This window comes from Arachis stenosperma, chromosome 3 (genome assembly GCF_014773155.1).
Source record: "Arachis stenosperma cultivar V10309 chromosome 3, arast.V10309.gnm1.PFL2, whole genome shotgun sequence".
In the NCBI taxonomy this organism is placed as follows: domain Eukaryota; kingdom Viridiplantae; phylum Streptophyta; class Magnoliopsida; order Fabales; family Fabaceae; genus Arachis; species Arachis stenosperma.
In genome coordinates, this window is record NC_080379.1 from 155873908 (window position 1) to 155892678 (window position 18771).

The window sequence follows — 18771 nt, forward strand, 5'->3', positions numbered from 1 at the left end:
TTGTGAACACATTATCAATCAGTGAGCCTATATCTAACAGCTCATCTACATATCAATCATCTTGAATTGGGTGTTTTGGAATTTCTCCAATGCCATTGTTAGAAATATAACTATTTATTTTACTTCGTCTTATTAACTTAAAATTTTGGGAGAAGTGATATCATGACATAATACTATGACATAATACTAGAACTTCTATGACCGAAATGTCTAAAGTTCGATCCTTAGTTTATTTCCTTAGCTTTGCCTTCTGTAAGAAATGAAGTAAATTAAGATACATTCCAAACAAATATCTACCTCTTATTTCAATATGCTCTCCCATAAGTTACTTAATTTCAATTGCCACATTATATTCAAAAAATTAAAATTACAACTAAAAGAAAAGGAAACAAAATCCTATCACATTTTTTTCACTTTCAAAAGAAGGGGGAAGAAGAAGCTGCCATCTCTCTCTTGATTTCCTTTTTTTCTTTTCTTTTTGAAATCTACAATTCACAACAGGATTTATTTGATTTTATTCGATATTGGCTTTACCGGGGGTTGACCTGTGTAATACTGGCAGGGGTAGAGCTAAACTGATAGCTTGTGGACTCACCAGAAGACTTCTTTAGAGAAGACTCTCCTGAGTCTTGGAAGAAACCTGGTGCTGTGAGTTGCTTCTCATTGAGCTTTGTTTTCTTGGACAACATATCAACAACCTGTGACATCATTGGCCTTCTGCTCGCAGCTGCTTGTGTGCAGAAGAATGCTACCTTCATGTACCTAATCACCTCTTCCTCAGGAAACTCTCCCATTTCTGGATCCACAAGCTCCACCAACTTCCCCTCTTCATGGAGTTGCCATGCCTGTTATCGTGAACATAATATTCAATGAATTGGATATGGCAAAAACTTAGAATCTTCCTTTTTATTGATTCTTTAACCAGTGCCCTCAGCAAAACCAAAATTGATCCGCACAGAAAATCAGCAAACATAAAATGCATGAATACAGGATGTTATGCACTTACCCATTCCAAGAGGAGTTTGTACGAGTCTCCCCAGTTTGTCCTTGAACTGCTTCTGCCGCTAACTATTTCAAGTATAAGAACCCCAAAACTATACACATCAGCCTTCAGGGTTAACTGGCCACCAATTGCATATTCAGGCGCCAAGTAACCACTGTGCAAATCGAAACCAAAACAGGGTAACATATTGGTGAGATCCATAGTCCAATTGAGGGTTGAAAAATTTTTAAAAATCTTGACAGAAAGAAAATAAATAAGAAAAATCCCAATGTATTAACAACAGTGAGGGTTGGGGCAACAAACTAACATTTTTGCTTCACCTTTATGAAGAACATTAATACATTATAGATGAACACAAAAAATTGAAGTCTATCACAAGCATATAGTCAGAGAAGGAAATGCCTAAAATAAAAGGTTTAAGGCATTATAATTTACAAGTATAAATTCTCCACAGCTAAGACTATGACAAAATCAAAAATTTAAAAATGATAGGAGTCCGAACTATAACATACGTTGTTCCAGCAATTCTTGTGCTAATATGAGTGATGTCATCAGGAAATAATTTAGCCAACCCAAAATCTCCTATTTTTGGATTAAAGTCTGTGTCAAGTAGTATGTTGCTCGCTTTGATGTCTCTGTGCACGATGTGTGGCACAAGTTCTTCATGAAGAAATGCAAGACCCCTTGCAGTGCCCATGCAAATAATAGATCTTTTTCTCCAGTCTAGTCTGATGTTTATACTCCTTGTGCCTAAACAAAGATGGAAAAGGTTACATGTTTGATTCTCTCATCAGAATGTGAATCTTAGTACTTTATTTAATGATTTACAACAAAGCATTACTCAAAGTTACCAAGTAATGCACGATCAAGGCTGTTATTTTCCACATACTCATAGACTAGAATACGATTAGGCCCTTGAACACAGCAACCGACCAACTCAACAAGGTTTGGATGCTTAACATTTGATATAGTTTTAATCTCAGTTAAAAATTCACGAACTCCTTGCCTTGACCCAGCTGAAAGGGTCTTCACTGCTACTTGTCTCCCATCTTTTAAGGTTCCCTAAGAAAAGTTCAACATAGGTGTTTAGTAAAACACAAAAAGATAAAATGTCACGTTATTTATTTGAACTAGTACTATGACTCAGCTTAAGTAAGCTATCATATATACAATGCCATCGTAATTTGTACAATTCTACTTTTAAAAAGTAAATCAAAAAGGTTTGAAGAGGGGACGATTAGGAGATCGAAGATGTAATTATTTCTTGTATCAATTCTATAGGTAGCCTTTCATTTTAAGGTTTTTGTCAAATACTTAATAAATACTCACTGAAGGATTAACTAGCAAAGTTGATGCTCTGAAAAACCAGTCTAATCTTTTTTAAGTTGCATAAGCATTATGGTAAGTTTATCAACATTTCGTTTCTGTATGTAAAGATGTTTTTACTGCCTCAATAAGAATGTAATGCCTTTTCATTGCAATATCCAAATGCCTAACAGGCCTAAAATTGGCACTTGCATTATAATGGAATCATTAATTCATAATTCAATATAAAAGTAGGGAAGAAAATGGAAAAGGAAACTATAGCATTGACTATGGAGATTTCAGACATTAGCACCCCCAAGGAATCATCCTTGTAATTCTAACTGATCAACATGTATATTAATTCCACAAAGTTTCAACTTATACACGAGTCATTGACCTGAATACCTTGTAAACAATTCCAAAACCTCCTCGTCCTATCTTATATCTTGGATGATAATTATCAGTAGCCAATCTCAGTTCTTTGTCAGAGAAATGTCTAACATTATCAAGTGGATAGCCTGAGTAACAGCACAAGTATATAAACTGCATAAGGCATTAAACATAGTGATAAATGGGTAACATTGTATATATAGAAGTATTAACAACTATTGGCTCAGAAATTCTTAACAAACCGTAGCAACATTTCTTATCAAATATAAACCAGCCAGTGAAACAAGTCAAAGGATCTCTGCTGTCAATAGTAATCTGGTTATGTTTTTGCTGGTTAAAAAACTAAATAGGCATTAATATCAGTAGATTACAACAACTCTGGTAAAGTTCTTTTGCTTGTTAGACCTTCTTATGAGCAGTAAACATAAACCAAGATAAGTCTACTTGCCAATACTCAAATTGAACAAATATTAACATACAACTCAGAATGAAATCACGTGCTGGACCTAGATTTTGTCCTTCTCTCCCTTTGTTATTAAATTTAACTTATTCAATAATTTTTTCAGCTAAATTTCTAGCAGCTAAAAACAACATGCTGATGAGAAGTCCAGAAAATGTATAGGGAACTACACAATATTCTGCCATTAGACATTATTGAAGGTTATCTAAAAGTATGAAAATAATTTATCACTAGGGCCTCACCGTCAATTTCATTGGGAGTAGGAGAAGGACTTTTCTTCTTGAGAGTTGAGGCTCCAAAGCAGCCACAACTCATAATGATCCTCGAATGTGACTGCTATACTCTGCAGCCTGCATTACACATCATATTCTAACATAAGTGAACTGCCATATTTACATTCAAGCATGGGAACTCAAACACACACTCTAGCAAACATGTTTGGTTTAAATTTTCCCCACCGAAACTCGCCGTTCGTGGCAGGAAGTAACTCAAGACATGGTTCACTTAAACAGCTGTTTGCAAGCCTCAAATGGCGTGCAAAAACCACAAAACAAAAAACGGAAATGATTCAAGCCAGTGCTCCACTAGATATATTGATTTGGAATTTCCGGTATAGCGTCCTAACAAACTGAAATCTAAAAATGCATATGGGTTGAAGACCACAAAAAATTATTTTATTTTTTAAAAAAAAAGGGGAAAAAAGGTCAATCTTTTTTCATGTTAATGATTCTCATAGAAAATTAGAGATCGCAGCTTACATCCTTAATAAGATTTGGGGGTGAAAACAACATGCATGGTGCCTTCTCATCAAAATATCAAACCCTAAACAGCATGATGATTCTAGTTTGCAAAATTTTCCAACCTCATCGCGATTTATGAAACAAGATCCACTGCCACTTGCATTGACTTGAAGAATTTTGCCAAATTAACCTAAAGCTTTTTAATTTCCGGTTACCGGTTTACAATAAAACTGAAAATTGGCCTATTGCCTCTGAAATCATAACACACCCACTCTCCAGAGAAAAATACAGCTCCAGTTTCAGTTTTTGATAATTCATAATAATAAGTTGAAATTCAACAACAAAATTAAGACATGAGAAAAAAAAAAAAAAAAGCAGCAGCTAAGACTTGAGAAGAAAACAAACAAACAAATAATCAAACAAAATAATAGAAGAATCACCTCAATTTTGCCAACGATGAAGGTGAATAACGGAGCACAAAAAGAAGACGACTGAGGAATGGCAAGAAACGGTGAGTAAATCATTGAATTGAAGAAAAATAATATAACAAAAAAGGAAACTGGAGGCGCGTGGTGTTTGACATTTTGAAGAGAAAGGAGTAAGGAGCGAGTGAGGGCTTGTCACGACACGTATGGTGTGACCGACTCGCTTCTTCCTTCTTCATCTATGACTTAAAGCCTTCATACAGATATTTATATTTTCCTTTTAATATTTTATTACTGTGTTTTTCTTTGTTAAGTATTGCAAATTTAAATATCAGAAATGCTAGATGATAATTCAGAATTTATTAATTTTTATTATTAATTAATTATTAATATTTAGATATATAAAATAAAATATATTATTAAATTATTAAATTAAAAAAATTAAACTAATAATTAAATAATAATCAACAATAATAAATTTCGATATTTCTAATATATTTTTAAATATAATTAAGTAAATTATATACTTAATACTAGTTTAGATGTTTATGTCTGTTTGTTCGTTGTTTTGTTAAGCTAAGTCTGAAAACAGAGAGTTCCGTTCCCACTCGGGACTTGTAAAGAGTAAAAGAAAAGTATAAGCTGATAATAAAAATATTAATAACGTAAATAATAGATATATCAGATGTTTAATTTAATAAATGTGTAAATAATTATATTTATTATTTTTTTATTTAATTTATTCGTACACAATTAATAATAACAAGATATTTAATTTATTAACTATACAAATATTCAATTTAATTTATTAAATTAATTTTATAATTTATTATTCACATTATTTATAAAAATTATTATCTACTTAATAACTATTCTAGGAGGCCGAAGCGACGGTTTTCACCTTTCTTGTTCCGTTTATGCAGCAGCACCCCACTCTTCTCCTGCTCGTGGTTTAAGTGTTTAACTAGTGTTAGCTTATTTTTTTAAAGATTTAATTAATTATTTTATCCTATAATTTTGTTAAATTTATAATTAAATTTTTATAATTTTTTAATTAAAATTTTATATTTTTTTTATTTTTTTATTACGTATTTATTAATATAAAAATATCAAAATTAATAAAATATTTTTTTATAAATTAAAAATACTATTTATAATTAAAAATTTAATTAAATTTTTTATTATATATATCTTTAAAAATATTCTATTAATTTTAATATTCTTTATAAAAAAACTTAATTAAAAAAATTAAAAACAATATAAAAATTTAATTAAAAAAATATAAGAATTTAATTATAAATTTAATAAAATTATAAAAACTAATAGAATAATTAATTTTTTTTATCGTAAAATTACCTTTCTTTTATTTTAATTTTAATTGAGTTTAAAATTTAGTATTAGGATTTATTATTTATAATTTAAATATTTTGTATAAAAAAATTTAAAATTTATTTACTTTTAATTAGCTGAGTTTATCAACTTTTTTAATCTTCACTTTTATGAATGTTTAGAGTTTAAAATTAAAATTTAAGTTTATAATTTATAATTTTGAAAAATGATAAATTCCAGAAGTAAAAGTAACTTTAGAAAAATTAATCGATATTGATTAAAAAATAGTTAATTTTTAAATTGGTCTATATTTGAATTATTTTGTTATTTTAAAATTTAAAATTTAAATTATTAATTTTAAATTCTTAAAAAAGTAGATAATTTTGTATAAAAAACTTAAATTAATATATTAAAAACATAATAATAATAATAATAATAATAATAATAATAATAATAATAATAATAATAATAATAATAATCATCATCATCATCATCAATGTATAATATAACCTGGAGTACAAGTCAAAACAGAATGCATATTACGCAAAATTTGTGTCGAATTTGTGGCATGCATCAATGCATGTGGCCTCGTTGGGTGAGTCCCACGACGTCCCTCTTCATTTTGCATTTGCATCTTGCTTTTATTGACCCTAGATTTTTCTAAGTCTTTCGAAATTGAAATAAATTGGAACATGTCTGCAAGAGATATGCACGCGTGCAATTTAATTAATCATGCCATGCAAGAAAGGGGGAAGAGGGGGGGGGGGGGGGGGGGATTTTTCTCTATATACCAAGTTAGTGGTGAGATCTAGGTACGCTTATTTTCTTCTTAGTATGAGATTGAATTTCATATAAATAAATAAAGGAAAACTTAGGATCATTTGTTTTAATTGGACTAAATGATTTGTTCGTAATGGGATAGGAATCATAGTATAAAAAAACATAAAAAACGAAAACTATGATGACCATGTAGTGTCATGTGAACTGTCAACTGTGAAGAGTGAAGACAGTGTAGTGTGAAATGGTTCTTACCTTCTTTGAACGTTAAAAGTTAAAACAGTACCAAGTTTTCAACTTCACAAATCGCAACCCAACTGGACCGCATAAGAGAGTATTACTCATCAATTTAAAATATATATAGAGAGATGAAATACAATAGATTATTGAACCTGTGATTGTTGTTAAGACGCGTTTTCTATTGCAGTTTGATTAACTCGAAAATAAGTCTCGTGGCATAATATTCAAGACTATAAGGTTGAAAAAACAGATGAATGAATGGAGAAAAGTATATCTGGCGCGCGCGCAGCAGGGCAGCACATATATATGGAAAGAAAAATATTTGAGGCCAATTTTAGGTGTCTATGAGTTGGTGTCTAAATTTTGCCTAACTTATCTTTTATAGTAAATTTTGATTTTCTAAAAATTATTTATTATTATATCTTTTAAATTAAATATTATTTTTTAATCTTTTTTAATAAATAAATACCATTTTTAGGTATTATAACATTTACCAATATTTGAAATCAAAATATTTTAGTCATAATTACTTAATTAGCCATAACTTTTTAAAATTAAATTTATTTATATTATTATTATAATATATATTAATTTTTTATCATATTCTCTTATCAAATAAATTATCACACAACTTATCACAATTTTTTTTACATGTTAATCATAGTATATTTTTAATCAAATTAAGTTGGGTTGGTCTAATGATTAATTCACTAGTCTGCTTAAATAAATATCGACGATTTAAATTCATCTTATGCATGTAACAATTCATTAGCCAACAACAAATCCTTAAATAGAGCTTAATTCGGCGAATTAATCCTTTAATTTTTTTTTTTATCATTGACATAACAAGTCACGAATAAAGCAATTAAAGGCTTGATGCATCAATTAGTCGGAGAGGCAGAAAAATAAAATTTACAATTGAAGATATTTTATAAATTGAACCAATACGTGCATGTTACACACTTACACTCTTGAAGTTGTTTGAATCTTATTTTGGGTGGATTAAGCCAAATAATTCACAATCAATTGTATTTTTTTTGTGATATGACATTTGAATTTGATCTTTACACAATATTTATGTTGAAAGGAGCTGAAGAAGTGGAATAACAAATAAACTCACCCGATAAAATTGTTCACAATTAAGTAATTTTTGAGGTATGGAAAATCATATTAGTTTTGATCAGGTATGAAATACTATTTATAGATTCGTAATTATATTATCCATAAATTCATACACATAACATCCATAATTATATGTAACTAACATAAAAAAATTCAATAAATGTGTATTAGTTATTACATCTATATACATATTATTTTTAGCTATTGCATAAGTAACTATCAAATTAACAAAATTATTTTCAAATTTTATCATAATTAGATTTGAAAAAAATGCCAAATACTTAAATTAATTTATTCAATTGATAAATTTACTCATAACATTCATAAGTTTATATATATAACATCCATAATTTCATATTAATAACATTTATAATTTTGTTCTCATAACATTCATAATTTTATACATATGATGTCTATAATTAATATTTTTTATAATTAATATTATCAAATTTTAAACACTAATATAGAGGTGAAAATTGGAGAAAACATCCTACGGAAAGTTAAAAGTTTTAAGTATATTTAGTGCATCATATAGGATAATGGAGAGATTGAACATGATGTAAATCATAGAATCCAAGCAGGTTAGTCAAAATGGCGGAATGCATCTGTTTTTATATGCGACAAAAAAGTGCCTTTAAAACTTAAAGGTAAATTCTATAGCACTTCTATAAGACCGGCTATACTTTATGGTACAGAGTGTTGGACGGCTAAAGGGAAACACGAACATAAGTTGAGTGTGGCAGATATGAAAATGTTGAAATGGATGAGTGGTCATACGTGATTGGATAAAATAAGGAACAAAGATATAAGGGAGAGAGTTAGAGTAGCACCCATTGTGAAAAATATGGTAAAATCGCATCTTAGGTAGTTTGGACATGTGAGAAGAAGACTGACGAAACACCCAGTCAGAACGGTAGATGAGATGGAAGATGAATAAGGGGTGAAAGGCAGAAGAAGACCTAAGAAGACCATCCATAAAGTGGTCAACGAGATCTACATGTAAATAGCCTCTCTATAGACATGATACATGACAGAACTCAATGACGTCGTTTGATTCATGTAGCCGACCCCACCTAGTGGGACAAGACTTTGTTATTGTTGTGTTTAAACTATATGTCTTATTGTATTCGTCAAATTATCTTATGTGTGCACTAATGGATCATAATTTTAATTATTTTAATATTTTTTATTTAATATTCATATGTATGCTTATTTGTTGTTTTTAATATGATGAGTCAATAATTACTTTTAAAATTTTATTTTTTATTTTTGTTTATTTTTATTTTTATTTTTTACTTTCTAATAATTTATGTGTAAAATATAAGTTGTATAGTAGAAATGGTTAAAATCTGCTAATTTAACACCTATATATATATATATATATATATATATATATATATATATATATAATTTTAAACATATAATATCTACTATCAATAAATTAGTGTTAATTTATTATTTATTATTTTATTTTGTAGATTAAAATTTAGTAATTTTAAACGTTTTTTTTTTCAATAAATAGAGACTAATTAAATTTAAGATGTTTTTATTTTTTATAAAATGTATTGAAGCAATTTAAAACTTTTTTAAAATTAAAAATATCATAATTTAAAATTTGTATTTAAAAAAATGATAAAATTGTAAATGTAATAATAAAAGATAATTTTTTGAGATTTGTTCCTATTAAATTTAAAATTAATTTATAGTATAATTAAATAAAAAAAGATAGTTACAAAAAAATTAATTATATCAAATAATTTACACTCTTTTATTTATACAAATACTATTAATCGTATAATTTTTTTATTATCTATAATATTTTGATTACGTATAGAAAAGTATGACTTAGATATCTTGTTGCCAATTCTTTTCTTTTATAGGGTAATTTTATGTATGTTTGTGATATATGAGGTATCTATGGCTTCGTTTGGTTAGTGAATAGAGATAAATAAGAAACACACACAAAATGATAGAGACACGATGAAACATGAAATTTGAGGATTTGTTTGGTATTCAAGGACATAACACTACTTGCAATTTATCATTCTAACAAAATGACAATGTTATTCCTGTCAGAAACCATCAACACTATCTTTTTACCATTATTTTAGTTCAAATTACCATCATTAAAACCACCATAACCACTTCTCTACCACCATTTCAATACAAATTATAACTATTAATAATAGTAAACACATAATAAATTAAAAATTTAGATCCGATCCAATTTAATATATAACCACAATTTTCAATCTAACATCTAAATAAAAAAATAAATAATATATGAAATAAAAATAATAAAACAGAGAACCAGATGGATCTGACAACGAGAAAAAGAGGCGAAAGAATTGTAGAAGAGAAACATAGTCAAAACTGAAAGAAGCATAGAGACGAAAGTAGATCTAGGAGACAGATTGAGAGAGGGAGAGGGAGGCGCGACAAAGGCGACGGCAGTGGATTTGGCAAAGACAGATGCAAAGCAGAGGCGACGACGAATCTAAGTGTAAGAAAGCTCAAAGATGAGGGAGGCAGGGAGGGAGAGAAGAGTTGAGGCAGTGGAGATAAAGAAGACGAGGAGAGACAGTGAAGGAGGAGGAGGAAGAGAGGCGGCAATAAAGGACAAAGGAATGGAGGTCGTGGAAAGGGACAGAGAAGGTGAGGCGGCGGTTGGGGTGGGAGGCATGGAGGAAGAAAGGAGGCCGTGAAGAAGAAGGTAGGAAAGAAGAAAAAAAGAAGTGGATCAAGGTTAAAAGGAGAAGGGTATAAATGAAAATGAAAAGAGATAATGAGAATAAAAGTGAAAATAAAAAGCTGTGTTTGTGTCTCAAATATGTGTCATAAGTTAAATGTGAGACACTACAAATATGTATTTGTGTCTATGTGTATGTCACCATGTCTATGATAATTTTGTGTCTTATTAAACAAACAATATACATGTGTCACCGTATTCATATTTTTTATGAACATGGACACCAACCAAATGGGCCGTATAGGAATTAATAATAAGTCTGCATATAAGCACAAAAAATTGGTGATTGCACAAGTGATTAGTGATTACTTCAAGCATTATTTTATGTTATTTTTTAGCGTCTACTATGTATCTTAATTGAGAGTACGAGAGCCAATTAATTTAGTGTACAATGTGTACAATATAAGTAAAATTGAAATTAACATCAAATAATAAATAAATAAATAATTTTTAATAATGACCAATTTGAAATTTAAAATAAATAAGGATTTGCAATAGTTACGTAAATCCCAAAAATGACTTTTTTCTCCCCCATCTTATGTGATTGCCTTTTTGCCCAGTCTCTTCCTCTTTTATCGATGTCGTGTCGCTACATACACCAACTCCCGTCGTCCATAGCTTATGCCGATTTGCGCACTACGAACGCCCAGCAATACCGTCGTGCAGTTTGTGTCGTTCCCGCAGTTCTGTATCGCGCCAGTTGTGCAGCCCCTTTCCTGTACCAGTGGTTTCTCCCTCTCAACGTCGTCATTCGTGACGTATAGGGACACAAAAGTGTGTTGTTTTCACACATCCATTACGCCTCGTAAGATCATAAATGGAGACACTTCCTTCGTACAAGTTGTGTCTGTTGCGCAGCCCAAGACCGCCATGGCCGCCGTCGCCTCCTTCAACGATGTCGCCTCCCCTACATAGGTATAGGTCCAAGATCAACGTAAGATAGCACAACAATAATTATGCAAGTAATTAGTTTAGTCCATGATACTCCCGTTTTTGTACATGCAAAATTAGCACATGCCTTGTCTTGCACGGCCAACTTGGCTTTCTTGGATTTCACTTCCCTTATGTCTTCAAGGTATATACATCAACGGACGAATTTAGATACTGGATGTTTAATTCACTATGGATGTAAATGGTTATTTTAATTTTTAATCGGATGGTTATTTTGTTTGATTCAGTTTAAGTATAACAATTAACAAATGTTGGATGGTCATTTCACTAGGTAGTCGGAGGATTATTTTAATAACTACGTGGATGGTTGTTTGATAGCCGACGAGGGAGTTTCTACTGCCGGAGAGGTGAGATGATTGATGATAATGGGGTAACAGACGTTTGGGGAGAAGGTGTTTGGATAAATTTTATTGGTAAATTAGGGTTGAGATGGTTGATTTTTTGAAATAACTGTTTGGGTTTCTTTTTTTATTGGGCCAAATTTAAAACCCATTGTACACATTATCAAGATTTTTCATTGTCTCCCTAGCAAAGTTAATTGTAACTCGATAAGCCAAGTAATAATTTGTTATAAATTTAAATTTTATTTAAAATTTTATTATTAACTAGAATTTGAATTCTCAATATTTATTTAAAGAAACAAATAAATTAACCACCCGATCAATCTAAATTAATTTATTTTATTTCTTGTAAATTTTGAGTAATTAGTGAATAATTAGTTAATAAATTAGAAAATAGAATTTTATGATTTAGTGAGGTAGAACTAATTAAAATAAGAATTTTGACTTAAAGAATTTAGTCCAAAATTGAGTCAAATAGGTCGAACTGGATGAATCGGACTCATATTGGGCCCAAGGCCCAATCTTTTTAATCACTCTTCATGTGCTTTCAACTCATTTAAAATAGACAAGGGAGAGAGAGTGTGCAGAATGTAACACCCTACCACATTAAGCTTTACGCTTAAGTCGTAAAACAGAGGTGGTGTGGTATTACAATCTCTAAAATAAAATGAGTACACATAATAGCAGAAGAATTATAATATGCTAGGAGTCTTGAAGAAAGAGGAAACAAAAAATCGCGAAATAAAAGCGCAACGCTCAAGGTACGAGTTAACTTACGTGCTAAGAAAATCATAATTATCAAATATAAGATAACAGAAGTAGGAATAGAGTGCCAAAGAAACAAAATAACAAGCTCCTAACTCAACCTGCGAAGTCAAGACTGGCCGAAGGAGATTTACACATATATACATACATATCCCAAAACCCAAAAGTACATATACACAATCCTGCCTCTCCATAAACCTCTAGGAGGATCAAAAGAACAAGTTATGTGGAGAGAAAACTAAGTACATATATATACATCATAGCATAACAAAATAACCCTATAACCACTCCGCTTCAAGAGTCTAGACGCCTAACGAGATGCCTCTCGACCTGCATCTAAAAAACAACAACATAGTATGGTATGAGAACCGGAGGTTCTCAGTATGGTAAAGGTGCCACACACATAATATATAAGGTCATGGGAATGCCAGAGGCAATCTTAGAACGCCGACATTCAGATTATAGAGCTTAAAGTATTAAACAAAAGGCATAAAAGGTGGTTTTCTAAGAATATTTGAACCTAACTTAACCTTAAATCTAAGTCCTATACTGCCCTTCCTCCATACCTCCAACTTCATCACGTATTTTCACATACATTTAAACAGATAAAGGCAAGCACACAAGAAAGTCACAAACACTGCAGGTAACAAGTACACATTTAACATGGCAAGTACATTTAGGCACACCCAATTAAAGCACAAGCAAGTAGTTCAAGTAATATGCATATGATGCACGCCTGTCCTAGGGCTGATGAGGCTCATCTGTCGGTTATCCAGCCAACCCACAAGTCTGAATTGTCCTTAGACTGTCCCCCGATGTGCATCCCCAAGAGTCTATGCATAGCTTTTTCTCAAATAATCAATATTGCTCAATGGGAGTAACATTCTCAGGAATTTATATAGTGCCCGGTCACACTTACGTCGTAGGGTTAACAGAGTATCGAGTTTTCAACCTGGTACACGTGGTGGCAAGCCACGACACTTAATCCAGGGAATCTCGTATATCAGATTATTCAAATTCATAAGCCATATAAATAATTCAATTATAATTCATCAACATCCACATCATTCTCATTCGCATCTCATTCATCATTATACGTCAATCATATTCAATCCTCATCCTTCATTATCACACCTCCCATTTCGTCCATCAATAGTTCCAATTCAAAACATAATTCATTCTTTTCTAAATGAATCAAACTTAAAACATGCTCATTTTCTTAATAACTCTAAATCAAACCATATAACCTTTGAATCTAAATCTTTTTAAATAATCATATAAACAAGATCTCTAATTTTTTATAAAATTTCGGCAGCATCTCCTCTAAAACTCGGACTTTGCCACCCTTTTCGGGTCCAAACCTGCTTTCTTTTTAATTCAACATACCCTTCCTCATCATCATAACAGTCACCACAATAAATCTACCTTAGATCAATAATTATACTCATACAATATTCAAATCCAACAACCAAAATTCAGCTAAGAATCATAGTTCACTAATCCTGAGCTTCTAGCACAAAATACTTTATTATCACAACAACCTCCACAATAGTAATACCTCAAATCAATAATTCACTAAATCATTAGTTAATCAACAAGCACCAAACCAACCATGTTCATCAACAATAACATTCAACCATAATTCTCTCCAAATTAACATAACAACATTCACCATCCAAAATTAATAACTAATTATCCAATAAACTTCAACCAAATATATTCATTGATAAATTACTAAACATTAAACATACACCTGCATTCCAACTTATCCTATGGTCATCTAGCCTAAGTTTTCACAGAACATTATATATTAAATGCAAAAAACCTAAACCATACCTTAGCCAATTCCCAAGTATTATTCCATGACAATTTTCCTAAAAGAACACAGCCCTCAAAACCTCAACTAATTCGCTTCCTCCAAGTTCCAGTATTCACAATTTCAAGCTCCAAGTATTTATTCACAACCTAATACACATTCATAATACATATATATCCACTTTAATACTCAAAGCTCAAATCCAATTAAATTAAAATAGAATTATCATATTCTCACCTTACCCAAGCTTCACATAAGTAAGAGTGAACGTTTTTCTCAAGCTAATTGGATCCTAAAACATCAAAGAGTAAAGAAATTCAATATCTCCACTTAATTTTCCAAAAATTGGGAAAAAGGAGACTGAAGTGAAATAGAAGATTATCTATGAAATTGTTCCGATAGAACGTAGAGCTCGACGCAGTAAACACATGGCCATAAACGGTGCGGCGATCGGAGCTCGGACAGAAAAGTTATGGCAAATTGATTTTACCGTCAACGTATGGGTTTCTCTCCTTTCCTCCCCTGGAAAGCTTCCTGCGTCGTTATGAATGTGGGGAGAAGAAAGAGCCCGTGGCTCTCTTTTTAATTGCTGGGCCGGTTGGGCCCACGGGTCCGGTTTGGGCCCGGTTCGGTCCAATATTGAACCATTTTTTTTGAAATTGGTGTCAAAATTCTCGTTTCGATGAGATCTATCCTAATTTAATATTATATTCACATTTCTACTATTCCTTATTAAAAACTAATTTATTGACTAATTATCTACTAATTTAATCGGGGTTTACACAGAATGGTGAAGAGCAAGGGGGAAGAACAAAACCAACGTAACTTTTGATCCGAAACTCTGATTGATGAGCCATCAGCGGCCACGCGTTCGTCTCAAAATTCTCTACAAAACCCACTCAACAATTTGATAAGAAACTCACTTTTTAATTTCTAATTCTCTCCTTCTCAATTTTCGAAATTCAATATGCCTCCATGTTGAATCTTGTTTAATTTCGATATTTAGGTTTGAGTTAGCTTGCGGGTTTTGTTGGGTTTAGCTCACTTGAGTTTTGGACAAGGTAAGCTTACTCAATTTTTTTGTGAAATGTTGAATTAGTAAACGCTATGTTGATTATAGTGAATATTATGATGTTAAATTGAAATTGGTTGTAGATTGGAGACAATTTGAGGAATTGAAAGCTTGAGGTCAAGTTTCGGAGGCTGAATTTCGTTGGTGAAATTTTTGGATCTTGGAAACTTGTGGTGAGGAGGACCTTAAAGTGCTTTGTGGCTTTACGAGGAATCGGTCACGGTATAGTTTCAGTTTTTCATAGATAATATATAATGTTTTGTGAAGACGTATACTAGTTGACCATAGGATAAGTTGGAGTAGTTGGGTTCGTTATGGATTAGTGCTTTTTGGATGTACCTATTGAGCCATTTATGATAATGTGGTGAATTGTTAATTGTTGATGAAGTTGATGATTGATGAATATTGATAATGAGTATTATGTTGTTAATTTATGATATTGTTGTTTGGATATGAATTTATGTGATTGAAATTGATAAGGATTGAATATTGTTATGTTGAGAAAGGGGTAAAGAGGGTATGGAAGGATTTTGGATGGACTTTGGGGTTGTTTTGGGTGAGAAATTCTGGTTTGAAAATGAAAACTTTGAAGAATTGAGGTGTTAGTAATTTTTGGTAATAATAGATTTTTAGTGAACTTTACCGATCCATAACTTGAGTCTATAATTTTGGATTTACATGAAATCTATTTCAAATTAAAGATATTTTCAATAGCTTTAAAACGGTATAAAATTAGAGGAAGTTATGAACGTCAAAAGTTATGTGCCAAAAACTGAATTCTCGAAGTTGTAGGAATTCTAGTGTGTGTGCGTACGCACAGGTTGGGAAGGACGCTCTATTGTGTGCATACGCACAAAACCTATATGTATGCACTAACTCTGTTTTTCACGGTTTGACCTTCCCAACAAGCCTGTAAACTTCTGAAACTATTATTTTGATGAAAATTCACTATTTTGAACTAATGAACAATCCTCTGATTTTCCAAACATCTAAAGATTATGACTAAAATTTATTAGTAAGGATTGAAGTAAGAGTTAGCGAGTGGAAGAAGTTAGAAATGGGCATCGGAGAAGTTGAATAAGGGGATACCTGATTTGATGAGATTGGTGAAAGTAATGAATGAGATATAATGAGAATTGTGGTGATATTATGAGCTGATAATGAAGGAGTTATGATTGTGAGGATGGATGAGTAATTCCTATCCAAGCTATGATTATGAGTTTGAGATATTGAGATATGATTAACAATGAGAATTGAGTTTAATTATGGATAATTTTGAGATGTCGAGTTATGATTGTGAGGGTAGACAAGTAATTCCTATCCGAGCTATGTTTGTGAGTATAGACTATAGACGAGTAATTCCTATCTGATGTGTAATGTCAAGGGTAGACGATCAATTCTTATCCGAAAATAGACGAGTAATTCCTATTCGAGTCCTTGCCTATGCATAGACGAGTAATCCATATCCGGGTTAAGGATGTGGCACCTGCTTGGGTGGACGAGTAATGCCTACCACGATTTCGATGAAACACCAGCATGGGTGGACGAGTAATACCTGTCCCGTGTTGTGGTGTTCTGTCTAAGGTTAGCTACCAGGACATGTCGGATTGACTATATAACCGACAGATGAGACTCATCAGTCATAGGACAGGCATGCATCATATGCATTTGTGTGTTTTAATTGATTGGGTAATAATTGGGCTTATCTGCGTGATTGTTTTGCTTACTTGCTAAATTGTTACCTGCTGTATTTGTACTCTACATGTTCTTGCTTTGTTTGTTTGTCTATCTATGATTTCACCGAAGATGAAGGAACGGAGGAAAGGCGGAGAGATTTAGGGTTCTAGTTAAGTTTTAGTTAGGTTTAAGGAATTGGTTAAGTTTAGGAAGCCTTAGGGAACCATCCTAATTCATGATTTTCGTTTTAGTTATTTAAGATTTATAATATGATTGTCGGCGTTTTAGGATTGCCTCTTATTTTTTCAAGGCCTTGTTTATTATATATGTGGACACCTTAACCATATTGAAAATCCCTGGTTCTCACCCCATATGCTATTGTTGTTTTTCAGATGCAGATCGAGATGCACCTCGGTGAGCGTGTAGAGTTTTCTCTGCAAGCGAAGTTGGTTATCTTGGGATTACTATATTTTGTTTTATGCTTTGTATATATGTATATAGATTCTCCACCTTTCTATTTTATATTTTGTCCTTCCTAGAGGCTGACTTGGAGAAATAAGTGTTCTGTAATATATTTGGGGTTACTCTTTTGGGTTATATATATGTATATGTATATATTTGCTTTGGTCGGTTCTAGCTTTGTGAGCCGGGTTAGAAGCCTTGCTATATATATCTTTAGAATTCTTCTATCATATTTGTCTCTTACACAATTGATGTGATTTTTTATTTAATTTTTGCTTAACTTTTCATCACAGGCTTCTAGTTAAAATTCCTTTCAACTATATATATATATATTAGAGGTCGTAATATATTGCCACCTCAGTTTTATGACTTAAACATAAGACTCTATGTAATATGGGATTACATTTCTTCTGATATCAAAGTAGAGTAGAACGTGTAAAATAGAATTAAGTATATAATTATAATTGATTCTTTACTCAATATGAAGTATAATTTTGGTTAAATTGTTCATGGTGAATTATAAGTGGGCCTTAAAATATTATTTATTATTAATTTTGTAATCGATGAGTTTGATAACCATTATTATTTCTATATTTATGATCAAATTAATATTCTTCGTCAATCTAATGTCTATATAGAATATTATCCATCTCTCAAAAAAGAAAATTCATCAACTTTTACACATTAATCTCTTATTTTATGTTTAGATATATTCATATGATTAGTGTTATAATGCCTAAATGTCTATAAATTATTCACTAATATTTTATATTTATAAAATTTTTATACCTCTTAAATACTTAATAATTTAAGTATCGAAATATTTTTTGTAGGTACCAATCAATTGTGTTTTTTGGTGTTTAAGTTACATTTACTCTATAAAAAAAGACATATTACAACATATTAAATAACGAGATATACTTTAAAATTTATCCTCACAAAAATATTTGACATCTATTGTAGGACCAATAAACTAATTTTCTACTTTACCGAAATTTAAAGAATTATATTCAAATACTTGAATCAATTTTTAAGTAATATTTATATGTTTTAGTAATTTATGTGTTCAAAAATTATTCAAATATGAGATTGAGAATTTATAAAGGGTTTAGCTAATATGTATTTTAAAGACATATAATAAAATTAT

The 18771-nt window shown here is 31.0% G+C and overlaps 1 protein-coding gene across 3 annotated transcripts; it reads right to left on the minus strand.

Moving 5' to 3' along the window:
* Positions 1-265: 265 nt before the first annotated feature.
* Positions 266-4555, minus strand: LOC130968320 (cold-responsive protein kinase 1-like). 3 transcript variants are annotated; one of them, XM_057893522.1, is made up of 7 exons: positions 4339-4555; positions 3401-3508; positions 2714-2826; positions 1855-2065; positions 1516-1753; positions 1007-1157; positions 266-845 (listed from the first exon to the last, which is right to left on the minus strand). In XM_057893522.1, exons 2-7 carry the CDS (start codon positions 3471-3473, stop codon positions 531-533), a joined length of 1101 nt encoding a protein of 366 aa, XP_057749505.1. In that variant the 5' UTR covers positions 3474-3508; positions 4339-4555; the 3' UTR covers positions 266-530. The 3 variants fall into 3 exon arrangements, with proteins under 3 accessions (XP_057749505.1, XP_057749506.1, XP_057749507.1); XM_057893523.1 differs by having other exon boundaries at positions 2714-2851; XM_057893524.1 differs by lacking the exon at positions 2714-2826.
* Positions 4556-18771: the final 14216 nt, after the last annotated feature.